Genomic DNA, 20,292 nt, shown 5'->3' on the forward strand with positions numbered 1-20,292 from the left:
GTGAGACCCCACCTCTTAAATAAATAAATAAGCACCCTGTCTGCCATCTCAATACTTTCTATCTCCCTGATCCCATTTCATTTTCTCTGTAGCACCTGCAGCACTTATTGCCATCTGTCATTTGAGATATTTCCTCGCCTGTTTGTCTCCCCTAGACTGGATACTCTGCAAGGGCAGAGGTGGGGTTTTGTTCACTGCAATATCTCCAGCTACTCAAACAGTGCTTGGCACTATTCAAAGTCAGTGTATGTTGGATGAAAGGATGATGTTAATAATGATGTTATATGATGTTAGTAATGATGACGATGAAGCTAGCTCACGGCACATATGTGTGCCAGGCACTGTTCTAATTGTGTTACATCCATTAACTCATGCCATCTCCACAATGGCCCTACGTTGAGATACTGCTATTCTCATATCATGGGTAGGGACACTGAGACATAAGAGGTGAGGTATTTGGGTTAATATCACACAATAAACAATTCAATAAATTAACAAGTTGGAAAGGGTCTTTGAGATGCTTAACTAACAGATTTCCTTTAACTTACAGGTGGGGAAACCATGTACAGGTGAGTTGCTAATGAAAAGAATGGCAGCTAGGACCTCCACTTGATATATCTTTCCTGGGCCTCTGTCAGCTGCAGAACTACCAAAGCCCACCTCTTTTAAATGATATCACCACCCTTTCTTTACACAGCCAGCAACCCATAGAGTTTAGCAGAGTACACAATAAGCACTCAATAAATACACTGTGGAAAAAAAAAAGAAGAACGAGAGATGATCAAGTCTTTGGAAGCCAAGAAACTCTTCTCAGATTAGTAGCAGGTTTGGCAATGCAGTCAAACCCACTTTCTTGGGGCCTGAGAATTGTATCTGAGATAACCCTCCACATAAGACTCTCTAGGGGCAGTTAGTGCTATGTTTGTGAGTGCTCAGCTTTGGGGTAACTTCCCCAGGCACAGCAGATGGTTGGGCAGGGATTCTAGCAAGCAACCTGTACTAACGGCCAACTGGCATGAAGATTTATATGTATAAATATCCCACTATTCATCCACATTTTCCACAGTAAGTCCATCTCTGGGAACACAGACTGATGTGCACTTTACCCTGATTTCACTGGACTCAAAATGCATGTGTGTATGAGCGTGTAGTGGGTGTGTTGGTGGGTGTCAGAGGACGTGTGAGTGGGTGTCAGCAGGTGTGCTGTGAGCATGTGGGGAGACAGGCAGTAAAGGGAAAGCTCCACACATATGGTCAGTTCTGGATACTCCCAATCCTTGTGTGATGGCCTTGTCTCTGCTCTCTTGCCTGAACACCTCTGCATGTCAATTAATAAAACACTCCTCTCTTCTCTCCAAAATTTCCAGGTCAATTTTTCATCAGAATGACACTGAAGGAGTGCTTATGTACATATAGTATTAAGTGAAAAGTCATAAACACAGTTAAACAAAGAAAACCAGCCCCTTCCCATACTTCCTGGCATCCTGCCCCTGGGTTTTACTAAGCAAAGAAGCATCCAAACACCATCTTTGTGGCCTTGAACCAAGTGCTCACAATTCAGCAGCACCAAGGGCATGTGAGTGCCTCGGGCAGGTGAGCTGGGTGTTGCTGGGTGTGGCTGCCAGTCAGCAGGGTTCCTAGGGAGCAGCTGCTGATGGCCAACTCTTAGCAACTCACAATCTGAGACAGAGTGGTGGGTGCACTTCCCACCTTGGTCACTCCCATGAAGAGTTTGGGGATCATCACTCTGAGCTGTTGCATTTGTCTTCAATTACTGGGATGTAGAGAGGAAGCGTTACTGGTGATAAAATAACTCTTCTTCCCTCACGTCCCAGATCTCACCCAGTACAAGAATCAGAGCCTCAGACTTCGTCGGAGACCCTGATTTCAAATCCAGGCAGAAGGTCACAGCTGCAGCTCTGCATGTGCCCATCTTGCTCTCATCAGTTTGTGCTCAAACATCCTGCCAGTTTTTAACTGTGGTATTCAATTAGCCATAGGTTTTCCACTTGTATATTGTTATTGCTAATCAAATCTCTTAAACTGAAATGTATCCTTTGAATTTTAAAGACTGTTAAACTCTACAAGAATAAAGGTTAAGGGCTTTGGGTGCATTATCTCTTTTCATTTGCCCTCATTTCGCAGATGGGGAAACTGAGGCTCAAGACAGGGTAAGTCATGTGTCTAAGATCACCAGCAGATGAAGCTGGGAATGAAGGCGAGGCAGTCTGTCTCCACAGCCTGTGCCTTTTACCACAGACTACTTTCATTACCACTCATCACTGTGTTACTACATTTACATTTTAAGAGCAATCTAGTTTTAGGAATGCTTAGGTTGTTTTTGTAACAGGTGAAGCTGCTCATGGCATCTCACTTACAGCTAAGTGGAGTGGACTCTTAGTAGCACCAGAATCTGATTCTTCAAATCCACTGTTTGTTCTTTCCAAAAGCTATGGAGACAAAAAGCAAACAATAGTACGTGAGTCCAAATTTTGCAAAATGTTGGTGTAAATGAGAAAAGAGGTTTCAGAAACTTGAGAAGTTATGCAATTTATCAGTAATATAAAAATCTGATATAACATATCTAAAACAAATATGCTAACAGAATATTTAAACTTCTAGATCACCTCAGCACTTGAATCCAGAAAAATAATTCATCTTACATCCATTTTCACCTGGCAAACGGATAGTAATGAAAAAAATAAGACCCAGTATTGATTCTACTATCAAACACACATTTACTGCAGATAGTGTGGATAGTGTTGAAAAAGACAAGACTCCTGCTCTCATGAAGCTTACATTTTGGAAAAACGAAGCATAGACAAATAAATATAAAAATAAGAAAACATTTGGAAATGATCTGTGCTGTAATGAGAATAAAATACGGGGATGTGATATGGAGTGACTGACAGGCTGCTTTACAGCAGATGGCCAGGCAAGGCCTTCTCCAAGGAAGTTACATTTCAAATGAATCCTAAATAAGAAGAAGAATTAAATCAGATAAAGGTGTGGCAGGAGAGTATTCAGGAAGAGGAAATAGTCAATGATATGCATCAAGAGAGGACAAACATGGTAAGATCAAGGAATGGAAAGACCAGTGTGATTAGGGCATCGTGTTAGTGAGGGTGGCAGGAAAATGACACTCTCGTAGACCCTTGGTGGGAGAACAAATTGTTAAAACCTTTCTGGTTCCCTAGCAAGTAGACTCAGAGACAGGGGAGAGAAAAAGAAACAACAAAAAAAACACCTTTCTGGGCAATTTGTGCATATCTTTTGAATCTAGGGATTCAATCCTAATAAATAGACGAGTGCACAATGGCACATATTGTAAGGAAATGCATTCATACAATAAATACTCAGTGAATGATTACCATGTGCCCTGACACTGTTCCCTGCACTGATAATTCCATAATAGACCAAGTATCAAAAATCTGTTTTGCTATTGCAGAGGTGGACCTACAATAAAAGAAAGAAGTTTCATAGTTTATTAGAAAGTGCAAGGTGCTATGGTAGAGAAAGAAGGTTCAAAGAGCTCGAGGGGAGATTAGTTTGTAACTTTACGTAGGGTGATTAGGGAAAGCCTCACTGAGCAGGTGATGGCCCAGTAAAGTCTCCAGGGAGATGAGGGAGCCTTGTGAATATCTCGGAGAAGAGCATTCTAAGCAGAGGGGCCAACAGCTGCCAAGACCCTTACAGACAGGTGTGCTTAATAACATCAGGAGGCTGGAGCCAAGTGAGCGAGGGTGAGAATGGCAGGACAGAAATCAGAGAGATGGTGGCTGTGGGGGTGGGCATGTCAAAGCAAGCCGTGTAGGCTGTTGTCAGAATTTTGACTTTTATCCCAAGTGAGGTGGAAATTCAGTGGAGTGTTTTGAGCAGAGGAGTTACATGATCTGTTAGGCTCTAAGGAGACAAAGGTGGGAGCACAGAAACAATTTAGGAGCTGGGGCAATAGTCCAAGAGAAAAATAACAGTGGCTTGGACCAGCAAGAAGCAGTGGAGATGAGAGAAACAGTTGGATTGTGGATATTTTTGGAGGTAAAATCAACAGGATATGCTGATGGGCTGAATATGAATGTAAGAGAAAGAGAGAGGTCAAGGATGATGCTCAGTTTTTGTCCTAAGCAAATGGAAACATGAAGGTACCATGACCTGAGATGAAGAAGGCTGTGAGTGGGATATATATAGTGGAAACAAGCAGAAGTTCAGTTTTGGACATGTGAAATTTGAGATGTTTATAAAGCATCTAAAAGTACATCTGGGCCAGGTGCAGTGGCTCATGTCTGTAATCCCAGCACTTTGGGAGACCGAAGTGGGAAGATCACTTGAGCTCAGGAGTTCGAGACCAGGCTGGGCAAGATGGCAAAACCCCATCTTTACCAAAAACTACAAAAATTAACCAAGTGTGGTGGTGCACACCTGTAGTCCCACTACTTAGGAGGCTGAGGTGGGAGGATGGCTTGAGCCCGGGAGGTGGAGGTGGCAGTGAGCTGAGATTGTACCACTGCATTCCAGACTGGGCAACAGAGCCAGACTCTGTCTCAAGAAAAAAAGACATATTATCCAGGAAGTTGCTGGATACATGGTTTTGGAGCTCAGGGTATTTAAAGCCATAAGATTGGATGAGATGAACAGAGTACACAAAGAAGAGACGGGGTCCCAGGACTGATGCCTGGGGCACCCAACACTAAAAGCTGGAGAGATGAGGAGGAACTAGCAGGAAGACTCAGACTGAGCAGGTGAGCTAGAAGGAAAACAAGGAGAACATGAGGTTCTGGAACCAAGTGAAGAAGGAGTTTTATGAAGAGAATGAGCAGTCATGTCAAGTGTCATGACAGATCAAGGAAAATAAGGCCTGAGAATTTTTTTTTTTTTTAAGAGACAGGGTCTCACTCTGTCACCCAGGCTGGAGTGCAGTGGTGTGATTTTAGCCTACTGCAGCCTCAACCTCCCAGGCTTAAGGGATTCTCCCACTCTTCCCAAGCAACTGGGACTACAGGCACGTGCCACCATGCCTGGCTAACTTTTTAAAAAAATTTTTTTGGTAGAGACAGGATCTCACTACGTTTCCCAGGCTGGTCTCAAACTCTTGGGCTCAAGCAATACTGCCAGCTTGGCCTCCCAAACCGCTGAGATTACACAGGCATGAGCCACCGTGCCCAGCCAGGTCTGAGAATTGATCACTGAGTTTAGCAACATGAGGCCTGAGAACTGACCACTGTGTTTAGCAAAATGGAGGAAGCTATTAGTGACTCTGATAAAAGCCATTTATTAAGACATTGTTTATGTGAAAAAATAGAAAAAATAATAACTAGCAATAGTATAGGTTAAATAAATTATAGTGGTATATATTACACTTTCAGATAAATTGTTCCCCTTTATCTTACTTTGAAGCTCTTTATTTTTATTTTTTAAAATAGAGACAGGGTCTCACTCTGCCACCCTGACTGAAGTGTGGTGGTGTGAGCATAGCTCACTGCAGCCTTGAACTCCTGGGCTCAAGTGATCCTCCCACCTCAGCCGCTGGAGTAGCTGGGACTACAGGCACAAGTCACCACGCCTGGCTCTTGAAGTTTTTCTTTGTATAGTGACACATCCAAAACGAATGCAAATCCTGTATCCAAAGCCTCGATATGTGCTATGATGGTCATCAACATCCAACTCCAGCTTCCTGATTGGTGGGCTTGGGCTGCCCTACATTACAGAGGCTGGACAACTAAACACCACATTTCCTAGACTCCCTTGAGCTACAGCTCCAGAGGTGATTTCAGCTCCTCCAGTTAGACACATGAACTTTTCTTTTTCTTCACTGCCTCTTTGATAAGGTCTTTATTAAAAATAAGGTGTCCAGAATGATTTGATCTTTATGGAATAAAGTCATTTAAAAGCTTATGCAGCAGGATTATTTTCCTCTGTGGTAGCTTTCTCTTCTGCTGGTTTCTTTTAAGCTGCTGTTTTCTCGGTAGCTGCTGCCTTTTTTCCCACCAGAGGTTTCCTCTGCTTCTTAACACCAACTATCATTTTTTCCTCTCTTTCCTACCACAGGCGTCTTCCTGCAACCCCTTCTCATGTGATTTAGTCTCTAGTGCTAGTGCTGCTGCTGCTGTTGCTGCTGCTGCAGCTGCTGCTACCTTATCCCCCAGAGTTTGTGATTATTTTTCTTTTTTTTTAGGATATTTTTATTGTTATTATTATCATACTTTAAGTTCTAGGGTACATGTGCACAACGTGCAGGTTTCTTACATATGTATACATGTGCCATGTTGGTGTGCTGCACCCATTAACTCGTCATTTACATTAGGTATATCTCCTAATGCTATCCCTACCCCTTCCCCCCACCCCACAACAGGCCCCGGTGTGTGATGTTCCCCTTCCCATGTCCAAGTGTTCTCATTGTTCAATTCCCACCTATAAGTGGGAACATGCAGTGTTTGGTTTTCTGTCCTTCTGACAGTTTGAGTTTGTGATTCTTGGCCTGGCAAAGAATGGTGTCCTGACACATGGTGTTTGCATATGGGTTTAGCTTCAACATGAGTTTCAGGTTTTTCATGGCTTCTTTGGGACTCTGCAATGAATCTGCTTGCCTGCTGCTTGAAGGGCTCTTTGGAGCTCTAGGCTTTTCAAGATTTTGCTAAGGTCTGTATTGCTTATCTTATGCATGGGAAGATTTTCTTGAGGGAAGCAGCTTTATGCCTAGTGCCATATAATTCATCTAACTTCCAGAAAGCACTTTCAGTCCAATGCAGAAACATCCCACATGCCCACCAAGAGCAAGTTTCAAACTGTTCAGTTTTCTTACATTAAATGCAGAGTCACTCCAGGGATGTTTCTGAAGGCCTTCATGGTACCATTATCCTCATTACAGGTGATGCAGGGTATCCTGTGTCAGATATGATGATGGTTTCTCATTTTGTCCTTGCCAGTTCTTATTTGCTGAGAGGCATAGATCTTTTTGATATCACTCCAGGTTTTAAGTTTCTTATGCAGCAAAACAGCCTCCTGGGTCTTCTTGTAGCCTTCAACTTTACCTTCAACCACCGAAGGAAGTTCAGGAACTTCCTCAATACAATGACCTTTAGACATGACCAGCATTGGTAAGGCTGAGGCAGCTGGGGCAGAGCAAGTGGCATATCATTTTTGGGTTGTGTTCATGCTACAGTGCCAATGGCACCAGGTTTTTGTTGGTGCAAACAAGCAGTCTTCACCACCCATATTTCCAAAGGCATCCTAGCCAGAACGATGAGTCCCATCACCTCAGACTCTGGGTATTGGAGCCACAGCTCAATCAGTACCCTAAAACTTCTCATCCTACCATGGCATGTGTTCATCCACTGATTGCAGTAGACTCCAAAAAGGGAGAGTTATCTGGCAAAAACGTCATTTTGCCTGCTGTGTTCAAGTCTGCCTTTCAATCAGATATTGTGAACTTTGTTCGCACCAACTTGTATAAAAAAACAAAGAGCCCTGTGCTGCCTGTGAATTAGCAGGTCATGAGAACAGTGCCTTTAGAAGACGGAAGTGAGGCAGAGAAAATCTGTGATTTCCAATGGTGAGCACAGTCATGAAGACTGTCTTTTAGCTTCCAGTGTAGAGGCCATGAGTTTAGTGAGGATAGAGAAGCAAGACACAGGGATCCAGGACATTCATTTTTTTGGCAGTGTGGATCAAGCCAAAAAGTTGTGTGACTCTTGAGGCAATATTAGTGGGGGTGACAAGACTGTCCCCGAACATCAGCTAGGGTGATGTGTCTATGGAATCAGTCATTCCAGTGGCTGCTTTCTGATTCCTTATCTTCCTGATCATGGGGCAGAGGCAGCCCCCTGACAGTCCAGTTCATCAGTTCAGGCTTATTTCTGGAGGCCCACCTAAAGGCCACTCTTTTAGATCTTCCAATAATCTTGTAAACACTGATTTTTAAAAATAAAACTTTTTTTTTTTTTTTTTGCTTAAAAGAGCTAGAGTGGTTTCTGAATCCTGCAAATGAAGCCTGACTGATTCAAAGAGCAATACAAGTGTTTTTGTTGTTGGTGGTGGTGTTGTTTTTTACTTATTATTTTTATTTTTGTAGAGATGGGGTCTCACTATGTTGCCCAGGCTGGTCTCAAACTCTAGGCTCAAGCAGTCCTCCTACCTCATCCTCCCAAAGTGCTAGGACTACAAGTGTGAGCCACCATACCTAGCCCATAATATTAATACAAGTTTGTATAGATGTTTTCCTAATGGGGATGGAGAAGAGGAAATTATAGTACCCAAAACACTGGAAAGCAAAACTTTCTAAAAATCTACTTTACCTCTTTTTCTCCCTGTAAGTCCAAAGCTTGTCAAGCGGAAAACACATTTTAAAACCATAAGTGTTGAATGACACTATTTTCTTTTTTTTTTTTTATGAAGCAGTATTGACATGACTACATATACAGGAAAACAAAAAGCCTAGACATAGAAATACATACCTTACAAGGTTTAACACAATAACCTAAAAGTGATGTTATAGAATATTTTTATTTTCTTCTTTATATTTCCAGTGAATGTGTATTGTTTTGTTTGTGTGTGTGTTTTGTCTTAAGAGGGTCTTGCTACATTACCTAGGCTGGAGTGCAGAGCACAGGTACAATGATAGCACAGTAGAGCCCCAAACTTCTGGGCTAAAGCAATCCTCTTGCCTCACCCTCCTGAGTAGCTGAGACTATGGGGCATACCACCATGCCCAGCTATGTATTGTTTTGTAATCAGAAAAACACTAAAGCGATTTCTATTTGGAAAAAAGCTATTAACCTTTCATCTAATTTAATAATGTCCACAGACTCTCAGATAGATTCATAACTCCTTTCTAGTCAATACATGTGGAACAAAATGCTATGACGTTAGGATTTTTTGGTAAATCAAATAATGGTGTAAAAATTACCACCTAAAAGCATGTAATTCCAAATTTGCAAATAATACAATACTATAATTATATTGGTAGTATGAGACACTTTGTGTTTGTTTCTTATTAGTGTGAAAACAGAAACTGGAACTTAAATAATCTAGTATCTGTTAGAAAAATGAGAGTAAATGTAATTTTAACTTCAAACCAAATAACTTTAAAACCAATCTCTGTTACATACTTGAAATAAAAGTAGCCCTAACTGCTTGATAAGGCTAGAAAACAGCTGTTCTTTGCTTTGTTTTGCAACATTATCACCTGCAAGACTTCCTGGAATTGACAGTGTGTACCAACCCCAAATCCTGTCCTAGCATAAACTTTTAGTCAAAGGAACACAGAATCATTTCCCCCACTATCACAAATATGACAAACAGGGACTAGAAGACAATATACTATTACATTTTTGAGAGTGTTCCAGGACAATAGTTATAAACCAGGTCATTATCAGAAGAGACATGATCATGATCAGATTCTTGAGTTTTATAAAATCCACTCTGGCTGCAGTGTGGAAAATGAACTACAGTGGTGCTGGGGGTGGGCACTGCTACCCTAGAAGGAGGCATATTAGGATATTTCAACTGCGGGATTTCTAAACTGTGAATTAATAAGTCAGTGAGAACTCATAGTGGCCTGAACTACAGAAGAGGTTATAGAAATGGAAGTGTCACTTTTTTTTTTTTTTTTTGAGATGGTCTCGCTCTGTTGCCCAGGCTGGAGTGCAGTGGCGCAATCTCAGCTCACTGCAACCTCCGCCTCCCAGGTTCATGTGATTCTCCTGCCTCAGCCTCCTGAGTAGCTGGGACTACAGGCACCTGCCACCACGCCTGGCTAGTTTTCTGTATTTTTAGTAGAGATGGGGTTTCACCATGTTAGCCAGGATGGTCTCGATCTCCTGACCTTCTGATCCACCCACCTTGGCATCCCAAAATGTTGGGATTACAGGCGTGAGCCATGGCACCCAGCCGGAAGTGTCACTCTTTTATTCATTAATTTCAATAATTATTCATTGATCCCCATGCCAGGCACTGAGATTACAACTCTAATATGGTCCCTAAATAGAGCTTAGAGACATAGAGCTTATAGTTTAGAGGGTGGAATGAACACAGATCATTGACTGAACATTGGAGGTGGGGAAAGAGGAGAGTCAAGGATGACTCTGAATTGTCTAGCTTTAGTAATGGAGTGAATGGTGATGCCTTCTTCATAAGAAACAAAGAGAAGAAGCAAGATCAAAGTAGAGAGAGATGCGTTGAGTCTCAGTTTTAATGCTGCTGGGACATTCAAGGGGAGGTGTCTAGTGGACGGCTGGATATAAGGTGGTAGGCTTTAGAAGAGAGATCTGGGATAGAGTTATGGATTTGGGAATCATCATCAATGGCTGATGCATGAAGCCCCCACAGTGAATGAGGCCACTGAGAGTGAATGTCTAATGGGAGACGGGAAAAGGCCTAAGATATAACCCTCAGGAACCTCAATTTTAAGGGTTTGGAAAAGAGTCTGCAGAGAGGATTAAAGAGTAGACAGAGAGGCTGAAGGAAAACTAGGAGAGTGAAATGGTGATGATGATGATGGTGGTGGTGGTGATGGTGGTGATGGTAATGATTACCACGATGATGAAGGTGATGGTGGTGGTCATAAATAATGATGAAGATTTTCACTGATAAAAGCCGAAAGTTAGTAAGCATTTACTACGAGTGAAGCACTCTCCTAGGGGCCTTACATGAATCATCTCAATAAATCCTTGAGTAATCCATTAAGTAACCTGCTCAGATTCACACAGCCAGTAAAGGACAGACTAGGGAATTGAACCTAGATCTAACCTAAAACCCATGTTCTTTACACAGCAATGCCTTCCAATCAACTGATAAGCTGAACTTTCCCCTGATATTTCACAAACAGCACAGGGATGGGGGCAGGAAACAAAGAGAATTATGTGTTGTTGTTGCTTTTTTTTTTTTTTAAGTATTTGGGTCTGTTTATGTCTCTAACTTTAACAATTTTCTTTAATCTTTGAGATTTTCTTCTTTGTTTTCTAAGGAGTGGTTAGTACTCATCTTAGTTATGCAGCAATCACTGGAGATGTTGACTGGAATCTAGCTGCTCTAAGTAGTTCCCTTCCTTTAGTGATTCTTCTTTGTTAATTAAGAAGACAATGTAAAAAAGTGGAGAGAAAAGCAATTTGCAAGTCATTTAAAACTGGCATTTACAATTTGAATTAACTTTTCTCTCTAATTTAAGATTTGGTCCTAAACATTGAATCCAAGGGATGATGCAGATATTCAGCACTGCTCAGATACTCTAGTCTCATAAATGTCTCAGGGGAGGCATATGAGGGCTAGAGAGAGAGAGAGAGAGAGAGAGAGAGAGAGAGCTCATACCATGCCTTGCTATACAAACTCGTAATTCAGCTTGTGGGCTGTATTATTGGAAAACAACATTGCTCTACAGAGATCAACCTCAACCTATGTTGTCAAAATCCAGAAACAGAATGGCTCTTTTAAAACACAGTTATAGCTAAGAATACACGGCCAAAGAACCAGCATTATAAAAAGCAATAAGTTCTGCACATAGAGCTTGTAGTTATACATCAGAGAGTACAATTTTATGCCTAATATAACAAAACTAGTTATAACTTTCTTGTAAGAATACTCCCACTTAATACATCTTCATGGTTACGAACATTTACACAATCCATGCATTCACATGCTAGTTCTCATGCTCAACTACATTCATAAATCCAATGTGCATATCTAGTATGTCACCATGGACTTCTATTGGCACAATAAACTTTGCACTCATTCCAAGGACTGACTTGGTCCTCTGCCTAAAAAAAAAAAAAAAATCTATTAAAATGTCTGCCTTAATAATAAGGCTTTCATCTGGACTACCTAATCTTATTTTTTAAGCCCAAATTACTTCTTTTCTCAACTGATTAATCATTCACGAAGGTTCTACGTAGAGTCCAGCACTGCTTGACCCCACTTCTTCTCCATAGCCTCCACCAACCACCATGTGTTTGCCAGGATTCTGTTTGGGTGAAAAATAATCAGATTTGAGGTTGAAATATCAACCTCAAACTCCTATTGAGAAGTGAAGATAGGTGCCTGAAGAGAATATGGAGAGAAAGAAGGCAGTACAACAGTGCAAGCCAACTTTTCAGCTGCCTTATTTGTAAGTCATGAACTCTCTGGTTCACTTGGGGGAATGGCTGAGATGCACAATGGAGTTTTTGGTCCAAGAATATTATTGTATTTGAAATTACAATAATTCATAGGACAGTTTCTCAATCTGGAGGCATTTCCACAGGATTGGAGGACTCACATGAACAGCATTTCAATGCTTTGGATTTAAAAGCAGCAAAGGCAATAGAAGGTTAAATTTAAGCCTCTTCTACAAAGTGAATCTGTGATAAGAAAATCAAGAACAAATAGGAGCTCAATGGTAAGCCAACTGGCTGCTGAGTTAACAAAACAGTAATCTTATCATCTAAATTTGTGAGGGAACACATAAATATAACACTTGAGCTGGGAAGCCAAGCTTTATAAATAGTATAGATTATGACAGACTATGTGAAAACATGGCAGGGAAAAATCCAGGGGCCCCGAGAGACCTCAAGCTAATCTACACCAGTTTTAAAATTTAAGAAAATAGAAAGTGAGTATGACTCAGGCTTCCAAAAGAGAAAAGTATAGCTGGTGTGTCTGAGGTAAGCCTCTTTCATGTTGCTTCTAAACTACACACTGGTTTCCACAAATTAGAAGGGATGGGAGAAGCTAGAAAACCAATCAGAAAATATCCCTGGGGATCACATCAAGGAGGTTCTCTGAGAAGAGGTTAAAAATGGATTTCTTTATCTTTTAGCAGTGAAGACTGAGAGGACATTTATGGATCTTCAAGTCTATGAAGGGGTGGAAGCAGGCCAGGGCCCCTGGAAAGTTGGTGCCTGTGTCACAAAGTCTCTCTCCCATTCTGCTTGTCTATACTGAAGAATGAAAAGCTATTCAGGCAACCTCAGGGCCACTTCTGTGTCAACTGTGCAGCCAGTACTCGTCAAGCTATGACCTGGCCTCGGCTCAGCCCAGAACGGGGGGCTGAGTCTCCAGAAGTTCCAGACCACCCAGGCTGTGTCAATCTCCTCCCTTCAGAGGATCCCAAGGGACTGGTTTGAGGTTGGCAGATCCCATAGGCCTTTTGGTCTCAGAACTGATACGATGTGCCAAACCACGCTGGACCCCAGTGGACCCCCAATCTTTCTGCATATACACAAAGAACCTCAGGCTCAGCCCCAAATCAACTCTCATTCCAAGGTGGCATATCTGTAGCAGCAGTGACCATCTCTTTCTCATGATTCCACTCACATCCTTCACAGCTATTAGAAGAATCTGTGTTCCCAGAAATTGTTATTAACAACAATTACCAGAAACTCGGTAGTTTGTATGAATGTATGTATGAATCAAACCTAATTTAGTTTCTGTCTCCCCCGACTCCAATTCCATAAGCAAGGAGACATTACCTTTCTATAGTTGCATTAAGTCAAGGTCTATGCAACTTTATTTATTTATTTAGAGACGGAGTCTCACTCTGTCACCCAGGCTGGAGTGCAGTGGCATGATCTCAGCTCACTGCAACCTCCACCTCCCAGGTTCAAGTGATTCTCCTGCCTCACCCTCCCGAGTAGCTGAGATTACAAGCGCCCACCATCATGCCCAGCTAATTTTTGTATTTTTAGTAGAGATGGGATTTTACCATGTTGGCCAGGCTGGTCTCGAACTCCTGACCTCAAATGATCCACCCACCTCAGCCTCCCAAAGTGCTGGGATTATAGGCGGTCTATGCAACTTTTAAAGGCAATAACACAAATTAAGGAGGGTGCTACTGAAAGCTTAGCTACATTAAGTTTCCGTTTCTTCTTGGGAGCAGATTTTGATGACTCTGATTATCTCCACCCTCCAGTGTGTATTCAGTTCCTGATGATTTCCTTACCAATTAAAAGACAGAAGAGCCTGTAGTATGTGTAAGGAAAGGCTAATGAAATCCACTGTGAAAATAGATCCGAATGCAACATGCAAAATGCATGGTATTTAAAACTACCTTGCAAGAGCCTTAAAAATGTTCATATACTTTTGACCTAGTAAACCTACTTCAGAGACTCTATCCTGATAAAGTTTAAAGCCCAAAGCCATTTAATAGTGAAACATTATGAACAACCTAAATTGTAGAAGAGCTAAGTTATGGTTGAGCTAATAATTGAATATTATTTAGTGATTAAAAATGTTTATCAAGAGTTTTTAATGACATTGGGAAAGGATTATGTCATGATATGTTATGAAAAAAAATCAGCATATAGAATTACACCTTCAATGTTACTTAACAGATGTAAAAAATAAAATACATGGATAAGGAAACCTGAAGGAAATACACCATAACGTTCATATGAGTGGAGGTAGTGAAACTATGGGTGTTTTGATTTCTTGTTTCTACTTTTTTGCGTATTCTAAACTTCCTACAACAAATAAACATTACTAGAGAATAAGATAAATTTCTACTGAAAAGTGAAATGGTTGAATCAGATGATTTCCAAGGTCCCTTTAGCTATATTCTGCACCATATCCAATAAAAATGTAAAGGGTTGATGTTTTTATGACTAGTATAGCTTTATTAAAACAATAACACATTCTGGCCAGTATTACTGTTGGTTGAGTATATTACTTCATGGCCATTAAACTGAAATTCCTTAGGGGCGGGGACTACCCATACTATGTAGTAGGCATTCAATAAATGTTTATAGAACTGAATTTAAATCTGGTAAGTGAATGAGACAGCATTAGTGGAATTAATTATTGGATGATAACACATTTGCTTGCTTGCTTTGACACTGCAGAATTACCAAAAACATTGCTGGTTATTTTATATTTTGGATAGATTTTCCCTTTATAAAAACAATTTGAAGCTGGATGCAGTGGCTCATGCCTGTAATCTCAGCACTTTGAGAGGCCAACGTGGGAGGATCACTTGAGCCCACGAGTTTGAGACCAGCCTTGGCAACATAGTGAGAACCTGTCTCTACAAACAATGACAAAAAACAATTAGCCAAATATAGTGGTCGTGCCTATAGTCCCAGCTACTCAGGAGGCTGAGGTGGGAGGGTCGCTTGAGCCCAGGAGGTTGAGGCTGTAGTGAGCCATGATCACACCACTGTACTCCAGCCTGGGCAACAGGGTAAGACCTTGTCTTAAAAAAAAAATGGAAAGAATAGTCATTGCTACATTTTAAAAACCAGGGGTTGGAGGTTGGGAGGAGGGATGAGTAGGCAGAGCACAGAAGACAGAGCAGTGAACACACTCTGAATAATAGTATGATGATGAACAAATACCTGGCATTATACATTTTTCCAAACCCACAGAATGTATAACACCCAAGAGTGGACCTTGAGGTAAACTCTGGGACTTTGGGTGATTTTGATGTGTCACTGTAGGTCCATCACTTGTAACAAATGTACCCTCTGGTGGAGGATGATGATAATGGAGGAGGCTGTGCACGGGGCGGGAGGGGAGCAAGGAGTATATGGGAAACTTCTGAGCCTTCTTCTATCCAATTTGCTGTAAATCTAAAACTGCACTTAGAAAAATAAAAGTCTTATAATAACAAAAACACCAACCAACCAATGAATCAGCAAAACAAGCAAACAAATAAACAAACCTGACCTTTCATAGAACATAGTCTTATAACTGAAAAATGCTCTAGGGTTAGTATGACTTTCTAAACCACAATGTCAGTTTACTGCTACAAGGTGATGAAATCACTTATCATGAGGTGACCCTTGGGTTGTCTACATTTCAGGGGTCATAAGGAAGTAAAGAAGATTCATCAAAATTAAGTTTTTATATTTAATTGATGGACCAATACTATAAAAAGGTGAGATACCAGTAAAAGAATTCCAAACATGTTTTCTGGTTGTAGAATACCTAAACCAGTCCAGAAAATGCCAGATCATGTGTTTTTGAAATAATAAGACAGTGTGATTCCTTTCATCTCGCCGTAGGTGTTCCAGATGAGAAATAGTGTTAAGATTAACTCATACAAAATAAAGCCACTATTATTAGGGATAAGGCATCGTGGTTGCTAAAAACATAAGGAGTCATCCAAGGCTGAAAGAAACCAAAGTGACTGCAGAAGCGATAAGGGTTTTAACTTACTTAAAAGTAATACAAAGAATTGCTGCAGAAGCCATTCCAAATGTGAAAAAAAAAATAATCAAAGTGTTCCCATATTATTTTGGAGGTCCCACAGCAGCTTTGGGTTAAAATGATTTAAGTAGTGGGAGAATTCCCAAATTCAATTTTTCCCAAGCAAAATAAAAATATAAAATTACTCTATCTGGGTTAAGCAGAATCATACTTCACCTTAATAAAGAAATATTCTATCTGGTACCAATACTTTCCTATAACTGAATTTAGTTTCATTCTTTTGTGTGGGTAGTGAACCAAAAGAGGGGAGGAATGTTTACATCTTGGAGACAGGATAGAGAAGAGAGATAGCTGGAAAAGGTGCCAGAGAAAATCTCTGAGGGAACAGCCACCAGCAAATTCCAGAAGCACCAACTTCAGATACAAAGTGAATGCCTTGGCTGCTGATGCCAGCAAAATATGCCTTGGATGCATCCTTAATATCTCTCCTTGGGATATGATTATGAGTGCTGCAAGTTCATTTGGATCTGGCAGTAATCGTTGCAAGGAAATTTCAGTACAATGAGATACTTTGGCTATTCCCTTGATATTCATATTAAGGGAATGGCCTAGACCATACCTATTTAACTTCTAATTTTGCAGAGTATTTCAAAGGTTAAGTCACCCTTCTATATTAGCAGTAAGTTGGATATATTGTGTTCTATCAGTGGAAGAGACATCTGATTTTCTTTCATGCTCTTTTTGGATTCCTGCATTACATGTGTGTGGTGGTGATTGTGTGTGTGTGTGTGTGTGTGTGTGTGTGTGTGTGTGTGTGTGTGTGTGTGAAGGGGCAGGGGAGAGGAGGACAAAAATGAAAGGTCTATGTTAATCAGCCATTATCATATCACTCATGGGTAGCATAAGTTTAGGATGCAAGAGAGTAAGAAGGGTAAATATCAATAGGTTATTGATAGATTCCCTATTGTTAAGATAAATGATCCTAAACTTGTAAAAATAGGCAAAGAGGATAATTTCATGTCCTTTCAAAAGCATCATTTAACAGGCCCACCCAGGCCAGGCGCAGTGGCTCATGCCTATAATCCCAGCACTATGGGAGGCCGAGGCGGGCAGATCACGAGGTCAGGAGTTTGAGGCCAGCCTGGCCAATATGGTGAAACCCCATCTCTACTAAAAATACAACTAAAAATACAGAAATTAGCCAGGTGTGGTGGTGTGCACCTATAGTCTCAGCTACTCAGGAGGCTGAGGCAGGAGAATCACTTGAACCCAGGAGGTAGAGGTTGCATTGAGCTGAGATCACGTCACTGACTCCAGCCTGGGCAACAGAGCGAGGCGAGACACCATCTCAACAAAAAAACAAAACAAAACAAAAAAACAGGCCCACCCAACAATTAATTTTTTTAGTATAAGGTTAATTAAGAGCAATTTCTCTGTGAAAATTACACGTTAACTTTCAGATTTGTTTCCAGCGGAGGTAAGCCTTTTTTTTTTTTTTTTTTTGAGACAGACTCACTCTGTCACCCAGGCTGGAGTGCAGTGGCGCCATCTCAGCTCACTGCAACCTCCGCCTCCCGGGCTCAAGTGATTATCCTGCCTCAGCCTCCCGAGCAGCTGGGACTACAGGCATGCACCACCACACCTGGATAATTTTTGTATTTTTAGTAGAGACGGGGTTTCACCATGTTGGCCAAGCTGGTCTCGAACTCCTGACCTCAAGTGATCTGCCCTCCTTGGCCTCCCAAGGTGCTGGAATTATAGGTATGAGCCACTGTGCCCGGCCTGTTTCCAGCAGGGATAAAAGTTTTGCTGTCTGGCAGGAAAAAACAAACAAACAAAAAATAAAAGCCTCCAGAGGTCATAGCTTATTGCCCTGTAGGACATGAACCAGTTTTGTATCTAAACTAGTAATCTCATTCTACTATTACTGTATTAAAGTGCCTACACATGCTCTGTTCCTCAGATGCTCCTTGGAAAGCTTTAGCATCTTACTGGTTCCCTCATTACTTAATGAGATTTTTCAAAAATTGTTTAACACATTTCACTCTTCTCTTATTAAGAGAGTCATGTTTTTAATTTTTTGAAAAGTATACTTTGACACCACTCATCAGCTTTAATGCTAACAGAAGCCTTCAAAAGTCTTACTATCCTTTGGAAATGCCTATAAAAGTCTCCTCCCCTCAGTACTGTTCCACAACTAACTCTTTTCATAAAAACATTGAGAGAATTTAAGAAGGTGCCTTTCCCTTCTTCCAAAGGCACTTGTTGGACAAGAGACAGAGTAGACAGAGCTATGATGTCCCAAGAGTAGAAAATCCATCCCACTGGATTTCCAATGAACTCTTCTTAGGCTCCGAGACTGAGAAATCATAGGCTCCTCTCACCTCTTCAAGGGTCTACTTTATCCAAAAGGTCATGGTAACGGCCAAGGATTTTCATATGGGCTACCCTCTCCTGATTCCCATTGGTTTGTCCCTGCAGTAGCCAGTAACACAGGCTCCTGCTTCCTGGGCATCTGTCTCTCTCTCTCTGGGCATACCCTACAGGCCTTGGCTCAAGCATCAACTATGGTCTTCAAGCCACCTCAAGACTGTATGGCCAGCACTTGCTCATTTTTCTCACTGGAACCAACAGGAGTTGCCTAATGCCAGCAATTGCCTCTCTTCTCTCCCCATTCTAAGAGAAAAGGTCAGCCTTTAGAGTGTTGCATTCATTCAGCACACTTCAGTAGGAACTCACAATGCATCTTCCTGACTCTTTTTCTGGCCTCCTTCCTGCTTAGAATTTTTAGCAGAACTACAGGGAACCTCACCCCAGCAGGATACCTATAGATCTCAGATCTCAGATCACCTGCAGCCCAACAGGCAGACCCCTCTCTCCTTCTCCATCTTACCTCTCTTCAAAAATAAATCTCACCACAGAAGAAAATGAAATACACAATAAAGAACAGATTATTTACAACAGAAAGCAAGAGCACATGAATCTAATCTAAGCTAAACATGATAATTCAAAGAATTGTTTTCTCCAAAGTTCATACAATTTCATTTCATTAAATCAGGTTTTCATTTAGGTAAGATATCTATTGTACCACAGCTATTTAACGGGTACATTAATGAAAAAAACATAAGAAAAATATGTTTTAGATTTTAAGAAGACAAAAACCTATATAAAAATCATAATGTAACTTTATCTTCTTTTAATGTAATAAAACTATGATACCCCCAAGCCTGATTTTGTGTGTGTGTCAATTTAAAAAATGGTTCCTACTTTGCTTCTTTCCACTGCGGGGTCCACCTTAGCCACACACTATCCTCCTGATAATTATGCCTCTTTTTATTTGAAGGGGTTGCTGGTAGCCAGCTTGCAGGCCTGCATTTGGCAAATCTAGCCTTCTTGGATTCACTTTCTGTGAGCTTTTAGACCATATCCCAGTCCTACTCCTGTTACCTTGTCCTTTGGCTATTATTGAATAGGAAATATCTACCATTTCCTTCACAAGTGGCCAACATTGTTGGGAGAAAAGGAAGAATACTGTCCATAAGACTCAATTCCTATTGCTTCCAATTGTATCTTCTCATTCCACATCTGCCCCCTCCACTACTAAAAAAAAAAAAAAAAAAAAAAATCCAAATTTCTTTCCTCCAGGCCTCCATATTTAAAGAACTACCTGTCTCTTGGGGAAGACAGGCATTCTGCTTCCTACCCTCTCTCCCCCAATGTCAAATATAAATCATTGTCACAAATCCAGAAAGCCCAGGAATAACATATGAATTTTAAGAAGTCTTAAAATCAGGTCCTAAACTGTTTATTTTTATTTATTTATTTTTTAGTTTTACAACCTCAGCTGAGAACTGACTAAACCTTTTCAGGCATCCAGCAATTCTGAAAGTGAATCATGTTCAGCCAATGAGGCATTTTCAGTAAATGCAAGGCATTTTCAGTAAAGGCAAGAATGAGGCATTTTCGGTAAACAGTGTCCATCATATAAAACTCACTGCAGTTTATGAATTTGGGCCACCAGGATGCAAATGCAGCCATTTCACTCCCTGGATTCAGAGGCTTTTGCACCAATGTGGGTGTGTCTGTGGCTCCTTTTCCATCTGTTGTTTGTGTTTTGTTTCTAGCTGTTAATTAGCTTGTTGAACAGCAGGTGTGAGAGAAAGGGATATTTAATTTAGTAAT

The 20,292-nt window shown here is 41.0% G+C and overlaps 1 protein-coding gene and 1 pseudogene across 5 annotated transcripts in view; both read right to left on the reverse strand.

Moving 5' to 3' along the window:
* Positions 1 to 20,292, reverse strand: part of ANKRD44 (ankyrin repeat domain 44) — a 348,412-nt gene that overhangs the window by 60,921 nt on the left and 267,199 nt on the right. For all 5 annotated transcript variants that reach the window (XM_055379331.2, XM_055379330.2, XM_031008706.2 and 2 more), the window contains exon 17: positions 2,379 to 2,450. In XM_055379331.2, the coding sequence (XP_055235306.1) occupies positions 2,379 to 2,450 (72 nt within the window). The remainder of the gene's footprint in view (positions 1 to 2,378; positions 2,451 to 20,292) is intronic.
* LOC101150770 (large ribosomal subunit protein uL4-like) overlaps positions 5,828 to 20,292 on the reverse strand; it is a 30,251-nt pseudogene continuing 15,786 nt past the window's right edge.

The sequence above is a fragment of the Gorilla gorilla genome, chromosome 11, assembly GCF_029281585.2.
Source record: "Gorilla gorilla gorilla isolate KB3781 chromosome 11, NHGRI_mGorGor1-v2.1_pri, whole genome shotgun sequence".
Taxonomy (NCBI): Eukaryota; Metazoa; Chordata; class Mammalia; order Primates; family Hominidae; genus Gorilla; species Gorilla gorilla.